Source organism: Conger conger, chromosome 11, assembly GCF_963514075.1.
Source record: "Conger conger chromosome 11, fConCon1.1, whole genome shotgun sequence".
In the NCBI taxonomy this organism is placed as follows: Eukaryota; Metazoa; Chordata; class Actinopteri; order Anguilliformes; family Congridae; genus Conger; species Conger conger.
This window is the reverse complement of record NC_083770.1, coordinates 21,054,974-21,067,517: the sequence shown is the minus strand read 5'-3', so window position 1 is coordinate 21,067,517 and position 12,544 is coordinate 21,054,974. Positions and strand designations below refer to the sequence as shown.

Sequence of the window (12,544 nt, the reverse complement as noted above, 5' to 3'; positions counted from 1 at the left end):
TTTACTTGTATTATGTATTAATATGGTAAATGTTGCCTTTATCCAAAGTGATGCACAATTGATGCTTCTCATTCACCCATTCACACACATAGTATTTTTATTGTTGGTTCTCAGGAGAATATAGGATGTAGACTACCCTTTATTGATGCCATTATCTTAATATTTCATTATCATCGTAGCTAACAAATATTTAAGGTATTATAGGCGTGCCATATAATAGCAGTGATCAAAACTTTAATTTCTACATAAAATATATGACCATTTGTTCCTGCAGATGTCGCTCTACTACCAAATCTTGTGATCACGCAATAATAAAAAAGTAGCGATTACAGAAGAATTCGTACAATCAAAGTAGGCTAATCATTTGTAATTATATTGATATTTGAAATTTACTTTATATTTTCAGGTCAACATTTCGTTTTATTCTTTATATAAATATCCAACCAATGTTTCAGTCATGTGTGAGAGCACATTGCTCAATAGACAACGAAGCCTAGCTACCAAATTATTGTACCCTTCAAATATTAAACCAACCACTCTTGACGGTACGACTGCTGAGTTTCCACTGCGAAGATATAGTTTGGAATTTAACACTTTTTCAATTTCTCAATTTCTTGTTCCAACCTCCCACTTGTGGCGTGACGTTGAAAGAGGGATGGTTCTTTAAATATGGAAAATAGACACACGTTGTACGACACTGAGTAGCCTATCTGAAGTTACCATTGCCATAGCAGATAGCACATTAGATTATGCACATGTCGACACCAAGAAAGGACGCACAGAACGCTTTAGGTATTCCAATATAATCAGCCCATCTGATGGGCTGCACGTATTTGTGAATTTAGTTTTATTTATTTAATTTTTTCTTAGTCTAGTTGGCGGACCTACAAACAAAGCGCTGGCTGGCTATGGTTAAACGTTTAACTTCGAATTTATTGTTGCACCTTGTTGGGCTACGGTGCATTATAATTTTATAACGTAGAAATCCCGCCTATAGCAATAAATGAAAGTTCGCATGCTCTGAAGAACAGATAAGACAGAACTTCGTCACCAGCAAGACGATACGCGCGCTGGGCTGCGACTCCAGTTTATCTTGAAGTTTTGGAGGAGGAAGTCGTCGGGGGTTGAAGACCTTTCAAAATGAGCAGCTACAAGAACAAGTTAGTGATGAAATGTATTTTCATAAATGTTATATCTTTGGGATTCACATTTACATTTTGTTGTTGTCTAAATTGTAAATGGTTTGAATCCGAAAGTAATTTTGTCTTTGCCTTTTAAAATAATTATCATCATCTTGTAAGACTTAAACCTGAGTGCATTAGGAAAAAATCTATTTGGGAATAAATTGTTTCATAGCTTGTCACGCGACATACATTTGTGGCAGTGCAGTGCATTGTCATCTAGTTTTGATAACACTTAGCTTGACACTTTTTATTGATAACTTTGTTGATATGGTTTGCTACACTGGTCTTTTCCTCTATAATGAACTGTAAGTGTGAATAAAGCATTTACAAAACAGAATGTTAACACAATAACTTCTGTAAGTAGGCTATTTAGTGGCCCACAGACACAATTATTTGTGGCCAGGTGATAACAAGAATGCAGACTGCAAGTGCAATATGCAAGCTGGAATTATGATAACGCGTTAGTGCCCTGCATTGACACGAACAAGAATGGCATATCAAACAATGCGCTGAGAATGAGAAGGTTCTGCGTAGTAGTTCTGAGATATTGAGCTTCAAACATTCAAAAGTGAATGGGCTCCAAGCAGATACGATTTTCAAATGTATTTCTTTTTTTTTCATACTTTTAAACAGCATTTTTGTATAAAATGTCTCACATGTATTTAGTGCTCTATAAACATCATATTTCTTACACTAACTAATTTTTTGTCAAAAATGTTAGCAGTTAGAACCTTCTAATTCTCAGCTCACGCTACGAATCCTCGCTTCATGGAAAAAGAGAACCAAATCCTGTGAGATTGTCTGTGGCGGTCTTTTGAATATGTAATATTTCTGTGTCGTAAACATTGTAATTAAGTGTATTGGTCACCGCTTTTTGCTGTATAGAAGCGCGTAAACTGAATGACAGATCACGGGTGAAGGATCCGTCACCAATGCATGCAAGCGCGCTCCCGGATAGTGCAGGTGCACATCGCAGTCGGCTACTCAGTTGCGTTCGTGTCTTTTAAACGAAGGTGGGTGTTACGTCTGGTGACGTTTCAGGAAAAATTCTAATCAACTCTTGGAGTCCCCTGATGAGATTTATACACAATGTACATTTTCTCCGTCTAAATCCCCTTGCAAATAGCGAGTAGACTCAAGATTGTCAGGCAAATATACAGTATTTGCTTAATTTGTAAATTTCAATTCAAAGAAATTTGAAATTCACAAAACTGTAACCTGGGCTATGTTAAATTATATATCTGTTATAGGTAAGCCGATAACCTGAGAGCAACAGACAACAATGCAAGATAAGATATCTGTGCAGCTGTTGAATATTATTAGCGGGTCATCTAGGCGTATATGTATTTCACTTTTACTTTGTTGTAAAAGAAGACAGTTATTACTTCCAAAATTCTTAGGATGTATATACCCTCATGACAAATGAGGGACCAGGGCATGTTCTGTTCAGCCAAAAGAGAAAAAAAGGAGCCTTAACTTGAGAAACAACTCTGTCATAATTAACTTGTTTGGCATGATACCATAACTATGGCTTTCAGGAAGTGTGGGGACCCCTAACTCAGGTTGGTGGGATGTGTGTTGCTGGATGAGAGCTTTAAGTTCAGACTCATCAGCATGTGTGAAATGGACAGGTCTTCCGAGTGTTTTGCCATTCAGTGCAACCCCACTGCTCACACCCGCCCCTCCAACCTAAAACTGTAACATGCCAGGACACTTCACACTGTTTTTGTGGAGTTAAATTTGCATGTGTTGTCTGTACTGGAGGAGGGTTAAGTGTCATGTAGGGCTGACCAGACCTCCCAAAAGACTCTGGCAGAAGAGAAGTGGCAGAGCAGGTTCATCAGAGAGTAGGCAGGAGGTAGTATAGTATCACAGTTTGGGGACTTGCAGCTTTTGGCAGTGGTGCAGTGGTTAGCAGTGTTGCCTCACAAGAAGGAGGTTGCGAGTTCATGTCACGGCTGGCTGGATCGTCTCTGAGTGCAGTGTGCATGTTCTCCCCGTATCTGTGTGGGTTTCCTCTGGATGCTTCGTGTTCCTCCCATGGTCCAAAGACATGTAGGCTTTGGGGCTCACTTTCAGAAACAGATGTCCAGTAGGGTACTGTCGTTGTACAGTATGGTACTGAATTTCTTGTCCTGAATTATTTTAATAAGATATCCAGCCATATGGATGTATAATATGTAAATGTCAAAGTGTGTTTAATAGCATCTGCTAAATATTGAATATAGTATGTGGTGTATTACGAGAGGGGATGTGACCACATTAGCGACATTAGTTCAGGAGGTAAGAGCGGTTGTCTAGCAGTCGGAAGGTAGCCGTTTTGATCCCCTGCCCTGGGTGTGTCGAAGTGTCCCTGAGCAAGTCACCCAATCCCCAATAGCTCGCATGGCAACCTGTTGCCATTGGTGTGTGAGTGTATTTGAATGGGTGAATGAGAGGCATCAATTGTGAAGCGCTTTGGATAAAAGCGCTGTCTAAATGCAGTCTGTTTACCTTTTACCACATCTGACATGACCTCTGTGCTCAGGGATGTCTTTCATCCAGTCCAGGTGCTGGAGATCCAGGAGATCCTGAGGTGACTGGCTGTGGGATTTGTACACATGGCAGTGAATGACCCTGATAGTAACTGTAAAAGGCTGGGTCAACATTGTGGTGGTAATGCGGGGTGCTCCCGGGTTTTACGCCATTTCGCCTTTTGGTTCATATTCTGCACGGCAGGAGAATTCTTGGATCTAAAGAAAGTGTACTGTGTACACAGCAGCATTGTTGACTGAATTATTTTTGTCATCACTTGTGCACCTTCGAAACAAAGTTTTCTTCATAGTGCTCATTCTGATAATTTGTATTCCCTATTTATGATATATACTTCCCCTTCCACCAACACACACACACACACACACACACACACACACACAATGTAATGTAATGCTTAAATAGTGTAATGTAAAATATCAAAATGCTAAATGATCTATTGTACTGTTACGTGTATCACACCTGTATGTGATAAAGCTGAATGAAAAGTGGAATTTTAGCTGGGCTGGGCTACGTTTTGGACTTTTAGCCTGTTATAGCAGCCACTGTTCCATAGGTGGCAATGAAGTTTGGTAGAAGGCAGGTTGTTTTAAAATAGCAGCATATGTTATGCATTGCACTGGCTGTAGGTAACTGTAAAATTAGATCCATACAATGACAACATATGCAATTCAGAACATGACATGAAAATCCCCACAAATATGTACAGAACTTATATTTTTAAATAACCAATATCTTTTTATTAACTGGCTAAACACATTTCTGTGATATACCTAAAAGAGCAATAGGCATAGGTTCACAAACTTTACTCCAGCAAATTATAAATGCAGCAATTGTGTCTCTATTTTCTGGGAGACATTACATTACATGTTATTTGGTTGACGCTTTTATCCAAAGCGACTTACAGTTGATTAGACTAAGCAGGAGACAATCCCCCCTGGAGCAGTGTGGGGTTGCTCAAGGGCCCAACAGCTGTGCGGATCTTATCTTGGCTACACCAGGGATCAAAGTTAAGCCATTTTGACATTGTGTCCCCTCTACAGAAACTGATATTTAAATAAAATATCAAATTATTTCATCACTTCACAGTGTGTATTGGGAATAGACACATTATTACTGTTTTCTGGCATTGCGATATGTTAAACTGAAATATAATTTCATTTGCCTTTTCAGAAAAGTACATCACAGTGTGTTCCATTTCTGTTCTGGCAACTTAAGTTGAACATCTGTAGCCACTTTAAGTCCATTTAGTCTCCTCGCACCTCAGCTTGCCGCATGCTGTAAGAGGACAGCAGGTTCGAAGCAAGGGTTCACAGGGTTTTGTTTTGCCAATTGTCTGCCTTTGAACTGCACCGGACCTGCAGTACCATCATTAGCTGAAATGCCAAAGCAGTTAACGTTTTTAACGGCTTTAATCTACCATGGGATGAAGGTCACTGTTATTTTTACACCGAATGCTAGATTTGACCTGTCCTTTTCCTGCGGCGATCCACAGACTGCTACCACATGAGCGCATATGCAGGGTTACGAGAAAATCCTGTATTAATTGTGAGAAGGGATGTTAAGCCGTTAAAAAGCCCTGCCCGGACAGTTTTTTTTTCTGAATTGAGAGCGATGATGTAGATTTACACATTTTTTCCCCACTGATTCATCGTGACGCGGTGTTCTTGTGGTGGGGCACACCACAATGGAAGGAAGGCTTCTCGGTTCAGCCCATGCCAGTCAAGTGCTGTGCGGCTAATCTGAAATGAGCAAATCTTCTTCTTAGCAAATTGGCAAATCGTGAACTCTGACCTCATTGGGAATATTGTTGTCTTATTGAGGACAAAAGTAATAGATATAAGATTTGAAGTCTGAATATAAGACTACAATATGGTTACAATAACGGTTACATTTTCCAGTGTGTGGCTACCCTTGGAACCATTTTATAATTTAATCACACTCATAAAAGGCTTTTCCTCAGATCCCAAAGCCCTTTCCTGAGAGAGGGGGAAGCCCCCTGTGGCCCCCCTTCTGCCACAGCCCGCAATAACAGAGGGAATTACGGAATTAACCTTTGGAAATCAGCCTTCAGATGCATGCAGGTATTACAAACAGGAGAAGTCATGTAGCGTACACTGCCTTGTATTTGAAGGGCAGTTTGTACAGTTTGTGGACAGTCTGTGTATATGTGTGTACTTGTGCGTATGTGTGTGCTGTGTGTTCGTGTGTGTGCATATGTCCATGTGTGCGCCTGTGCATGCATGTGTGTGTGCTTTTATGTATGTGTGTCTGTGTGGGTGTTTGTGTGTATATGTGTGTGTGCATTTGCATGTACGTGCTTGTGCATGTTTGTGTGCATGTGTGCGTTTGTGTGTGTGTATGTGTGTATGCATGTACAGTATGCGTTTGTGTGTGTGTGAGTGTGCGTGAGTGTGTGTGCTTGTGTGTGTGTGTATTAATGCGTTTGTGTGTGTGCTTGTGTGTGTGTGTTAATGTATTTGTGTGTGTGCTTGTGTGTGTGTATTAATGTGTGTGTGTGTGCTCATGTGTGCGTATGAATGTGTCTGTGCACGTGTGTCTGTGAGGGGGGTTCAGGGGGCAATGGGGGCTAGGGGAGGGCAGAGCGTAAGTGTGTGCTGGACCCTTCCATGGGGAGACTGTTCTCCCTCTGCTGGTGCTTATTCAGGCTCAGATCGCCTGGGGTTCAGGGTGATGCAGCAAAACTCAAACAACCATGAAAAGGACCATGTTGCCTATCCTTCCCTGTATGTTATTTTGCATGGGCACTTTTGTTTCCTTTCCTTTCCAAACTTTGCCAAGTTTTAGCTACACCGGGAGCTCCATATTAAACTTATCTCTGCGTAACTATAGTTTATGTTTCATCATTGTTACTTCACTGTACATCTCTTCACATTCATGCCCTTGGCCTGACGTGCTGCTCGAGTGCTGTGTGTCACTGTTGTGACTTTATTATCAGCTCATATCAGAAGCCTCTGCCTAGAAAAGCTACCGTGTCTCCGGTGTTTCTGAAGAGCTCAGGCACTGGTGTGCAGCATGCAGTGACAAGTAAGAGGAAACGCTTGCGAATTACGCTTCCGATGAACCGAAAAATCTGAATCGCCCTCAGATCGTTCTTGTGCTTTTTTTTTTTAAAGCTCTCTCGGTCGTGAAAAGAAAGCCATAACATAATGATTTCTTTAAGAGGAAATTCAATACTGCTGGCTTAACTGGATTCCGGGCTAAAAGCTTTCCTTTTCAGTCCAATATCGCTTACCTTTTAGTTGCGTAGTTTTCTGTCATCCTTCTGCTCAGGCTACATGTCCTTCACATTCTAGTCTTACGGCTGTGCAGAGTTTCTGCTGTGCGTTTCTTCCACCCATGAACTTAGCCAGCTAATTTCACTAATTAGTTTTACCTACAAATAATTGTGCTAATTAGCAGAGCCAGGTGATTGGAACAAAACACGAAGGAGGACTTTCACCTCTGGGAATGTTGTGTGGGTAAATGTATGAAAATAGTAATATATTACAGGTGTATACAAGTGTTTTACATCGTCCAGGTATGCCCTTTAACCAAAGGTGACCACCATCTCCTGCAGCTGTTACTGCAGCCCTGATATTGTGTTAACTACCGGAGCTGACGGCCTTGTTAGTCAGCTCTACAGGGCGAGGGACAGACCCGGCGTCCTGGCATTTTCCGTGATCTGATATCCGTCTTTAATGTGGATTTTCTGCAGTCTGTGCCGCAGTAGGGCACTCTTCTCAGCAGAGAATGGGGTGAGAGTCTTTGCGTCTCATACCACGGTGTAACCGTGTTCGGCGTGCGAAACAGACAAAGCGCCACTGTGCCCTGTACTGCACACACCCACGCCTTTGAGCCCTGCCTTGAAATGGGTGTGCATTTTATTTTTGAATGAAGTGAACATGATACAGACTCATTGTCCTCTTGTGTACTGAACTGACCCCTCTGTCTGCGAGTATTACATTCGGGGTGGATGCCTGAGTGGGCATGGTATCAACGTGGGCACATAGTCATATTCTCACCAGACTTTACGTTATAGCAGCGCTGTCTGAAGAACAGCTTTCATCCCTCCTATTGATCTTTATTTTTCATTATTATTACATTGAATTGTGGGTGACATTGGCTCAGGCAGTAAGAGCAGTCGTCTGGCTGTCGGAGGGTTCCACCCTGGGTGTGTCGAAGTGTCCCTGAGCAAGACACCGATCCCCCTAATGCTCCTGGCGAGCTGGTTGGTTCCTTGCATGGCAGCCAGTTACTGTTGGTGTGTGTGTGTATGTGTGTGTGAATGGGTAAATGAGAGGCATTCATTTTAAAGCAATTTGGATGAATGTGCTATGTAAATGCAGTCCACTTAGCATAATTGTGTTCAGTATCATGGTTTGTTGAAGGGAAGCCATTTTATTCACCCAAGCACAGGAGTCAAGGTAAAAGTAAGGGGCAGGGTCATGTATAACAAGCACTGTGTGTTTCATTTTCTTCTATGTCCATATCATTTACACTAACCAAGCACTTTATTGGGAACATTTTTACTGTATTACACCTACATATTAATGCGATTATCTAATCAGACAATTGTGTGGCAGCAGTGCAATGCATACAGTCATGTAGATACGGGTCAGGAGCTTCAGTTAATGTTCACATCATCCATCAGAATGGAGAAGAAATGTGATCTAAGTGACTTTACCCTGGAATGATTGTTGGTGGCAGACAGGGTGGTTTGAGTATCTCAGAAACTGCTGATCTCCTGGGATTTTCACACACACTAGTCTCTAGAGTTTGCAAACAATGGTGCAAAAAAACAAAAAACAAATCCAGAGAGCAGCAGTTCTGCAGACAGAAACACCTTGTTAATGAGAGACCTCAGAGGGGAATGGCCAGACTGGTCAAAGCTGACAGGAATGTGACATAGATTACAACAGTGGTATGCAGAACAGCATCGCTGAACACACAATGCATCATAAATCGAAGTGGATAGGCTACAGCAGTAGAAGTCTAATAAATACCAAATAAAGTGCTCACTGAGCATATAGTAAGTCGGTAGAATTAAACGAGAGCTTAAAACAAGAATTAGTGAACATAAATCATCCGTATGTAACAAGGATGACAAATCCCCTGCGGCTAGACATTTTGACAGACATAATTTAAGTGAATTTAAATACATGAGAATTGAAGCTATATGGTTGCCATATCGAGCGAATATGAATGAAATGTTCCTCACGGCAGTGCGGGCCTTTGCTGCACTCTCCCAGGGAGCCTCTGTGCTTCGCCTGTGCTGTTCTTTCCCATCACACCTCTGGGCTCTGTGGTCAGTGCCGTGGTTTTCCCAGGGTGAAGACGTGTGGCTGGAGGACAGGCTGGGACACGCAGGTTGTTTTTCCGTTTTTTTGGGATTACCGGCTCCTGCTGCATGATATTAGCGGGGGATTTTCCTCCTGTTGTGCGGAACTGTAACTTGTCCCGTAGTTTGGGAGATTGTGAGGGATTGTTACTTTAATTGCGTGCTACTGATGAAAAGATGTGTTGGACTGCCTGAGGATTACAGATTGGAGCGCAACATAGCATACAAGAGTTTAGATGAACCTGGTCTAGCCCTTTTTCATCATAGTCTAAGACAGGATCAGAAGCTTGTAATGAACAACTTCAGTGTAAATGGATTAATGATGTTCTCAAAGATTCTGGTTTCCTGAATCCTGATGTGACTGTTTTTAGTGGCTAATTGACTCATCGCTAAAGAAGAAGACATTAGGGCATTAAATAATAAAATGGATTGTGCTTGAAGACATGTCTATTGCCTAGAGCATGTAGCGTGCTTGAAATCATGCTAGAGATACATTTATTTTAAAGATCTAATGATATATTTTGGCTTTTAATTTACTATGTATTGTGAATGTGAATATTTATGGTCAGTGCCGGCAACATTTTTGCATGATTTGATCGTTGTGTACAAGAACTTGCATGTTTGAGTCTGTGGAAATAGATTTCTTGTGCTTAGCCTTGTAGAACATCCTACCAGCTGAATAAATTTGCTTCATTTAGTAATACCATTGGGGGCGGCCATTTTCCCTGGGAGTTAAACATTTATTACGCCGCTGAAACACTCTGCTGGGTCTCTGACTGAGCCGCTCAGGCGGAAAAAGCGGGAAAGTTCATATCCGTTACCAGGGCGAATTAACAAGCCGTTTGAGGCCTGTTCCTGGGACCCACCTGTTCCCGCGGCGATGACTCCGGTGTTTGCCCTGCCTGTGACTGCGCATGCAAGGTGGAAATGGCTGACAGAGACGACACGAGGCCACACGCAGAGGTGTTGACAGCCTTCAGGGATATTGCCATTCTATTTTTGGCTCTGATACGTCTCTGTTCACGCTGAGAACCCCCCCCTCCCCCCCCTCCCCAACAATGACACACATCTGGTTATACGTCATATGCCCCATACTCTCAAGAATAAAGGTACCGAAATTACAAATGCTTGTCGCTGGGGCAGTACCCTTTAGATACATACAATTGTAGCCCTAATCAGCAATATACAATTAATTTATTTGTGCTTGGAACTCATACTCAATTGTACCCAAAGAGGGCATTACCATACTTTTAGGGTAAATTTAGGACATTTGATCCTTGAAGAACAACAAACGCTGTCACTTTATTTTTGAGAGTGCACTTAAGGTGATGCCTTTGTACAGGCTCTCCATGCAAGTGCTTGCTATATGCATCTGGGAGCATAAAAACAGAAAAAGTACAAAATGAAAAAGAAAAAAGACAAAACCCTGAATCGACTCATAGGTTGCCCAATTGCATTCGTTGATGTGTGTGTTTCTATATTTCAGAACCAAAGATGTCCCAACTATTCAGTAGTAAAGCATACAGTTTGCAGATAAGCAGACTGCAGGCTAGCTGTTGTAGCTTACCCTGCTTTTAAAACGTGATTGCAGCAATGATACGCCACTCGCTGGGAAAATAAGTGTGCCTCAATAGGCTGTAATAGGCTGCTGCCCACCTAGTGTATACTTTCTTTTTTTTAATACGTTTCTGGGATGACTCCCCTGCCCATTTTGGATGGAGGAAGTGCCAGTGTACTGCAAAAAACAAAAAAAATTGTAAATCTTAACATGTATGTATTTTATTACTTATATTGACTATTACCATTTGGCTAAATAAGACAAAAATATTGCCAATGAGATGGTTTTGACTCATTTGACTCATTTGCCAATGGCAAAAGAAGATCTCACCTGTCTAGCAAACAGTACCTTTGAACAAGCTACTTGAAAGGAAGAAATAAGATCTTATTACAGGACTAAAATGCTTGTTAAGACAGACTTTTTTTACATTGTGTCTTCAGAACAAAAGGCTGTCATGCGCCCGTACGTTACACACTTCAGAAAAGCTCCTCTAATCCTCAGAGGGCGGATCTCTATAAGACAGCCACGTGACGGTGGTGTGGGGGGTGGGGGGTAACTCTCGCATTATAGGCCAGCTGGAGGAGGAATGTTCCACGTGTGTGTGTATGTGTGTGTGTGCATATGTGTGTGCATATGTGTGTGCGTGTGTGTATGCGTGTGAATGCATGTGTATGTGTGTGTGTATTTTTTGTATATATGCATGTGTATGTGTGTGAGACAGTAGAGTTCCTTGAAAGGTGTGGATTTGCGTGTGGCCAATGGCCTTCACCCTTCCGTAATGTCACTCTCAATTAGACTTTAACCGCCTGACCTAAGACCTAACCCTCCCTCCCTGCCACCCCCGCCGGCTGAAATCCACTCCCCTCACACCTCACGCCGGCAGCTTTATCGTCCGAGGGGCAGGATCCTCCTTCCGTGCGAGGCTTCCCCCCCAGAGAATGGCCCTTTAGTGTTTATTTTTTATTTATTAGTTTTTTTTGTGGTGCTCGGGGCTGACCTCCGCGGGTCAAGCCGACTCGCAGACATGAGCGGCCCAGGGAACACGCAACGCCTGGCCGAGCCGCGTAGCTGCTACCGCTCTACGATATCGCCGGACGAGAGCAACCAGAGCAGCTCGCTACGCGCTAGCGAGCCTCGTAGCCGCTACAGCTCCATAGCATCTCTGCGTCTAGGGGAGCCGCGTAGCTGCTACCGCTCTACGACATCGCCGGGCGAGAGCAACCCGAGCAGCTCGCTAAGCGCTAGCGAGCCGCTTAGCCGCCACAGTTCCGCAGCGTCTCTGCGTGTAGCGGAGCCGCCTAGCTGCTACGGCTCGACGGCGTCGCTCGAGGAGAGGAGTGAGCAGTCTTTCTTTCTCTTCTACTACTACAGGATGGAGGACGAGGCGGTGCTGGACCGGGGAGCGTCCTCCCTCAAACACGTCTGTGATGAAGAGGAGGTGGAAGGTGAGGCTACCGTTTTATATTGACTTATAAAAACAAAACAAACGACTACACTGCAAAAGCCACAGAATAAGTCAATCTCAACAAGCAGTTGAGTCTTTACATTGCATTACGTTATAGGCATTTGGCAGACACTATCTGTTGTTGTACGTTATCTAGGATTACGTACAACAAAGTGCATATCAATAACCAAGGGAAAATATCAAACAAGTGCTGACTACACACAGAAAGGCCCCCCTTGTCAGGATTCGGACCCTGTAAATTGTTGTTGTGAGGCAGCAATGTTATCCACTGTACCGCCATACTGTAACATATTTAGGCTTCTTCATCTTATTTCTATTACTTTTTTGCTAAATAAGAGAAAAATGTTGGTAACGGTTTGACTAATTTCAAGATTTGCCAATGTGATTTGCCAATAACGTAAAGTAATGTAAAACAGTATGTATCTTGTACTTGGGAGAGAAAAAAATGTAAAAATTTAAGACTA

The 12,544-nt window shown here is 42.5% G+C and overlaps 1 protein-coding gene across 1 annotated transcript in view; it reads left to right on the top strand.

The window, feature by feature from the left end:
• Window positions 1-1,047: 1,047 nt before the first annotated feature.
• Window positions 1,048-12,544, top strand: part of slc4a4a (solute carrier family 4 member 4a) — an 82,309-nt gene continuing 70,812 nt past the window's right edge. Inside the window, exons 1-2 of the mRNA XM_061261848.1 lie at window positions 1,048-1,160; window positions 11,987-12,060. Of these exons, the coding sequence (XP_061117832.1) occupies window positions 1,141-1,160; window positions 11,987-12,060 (94 nt within the window). The 5' untranslated portion in view covers window positions 1,048-1,140. The remainder of the gene's footprint in view (window positions 1,161-11,986; window positions 12,061-12,544) is intronic.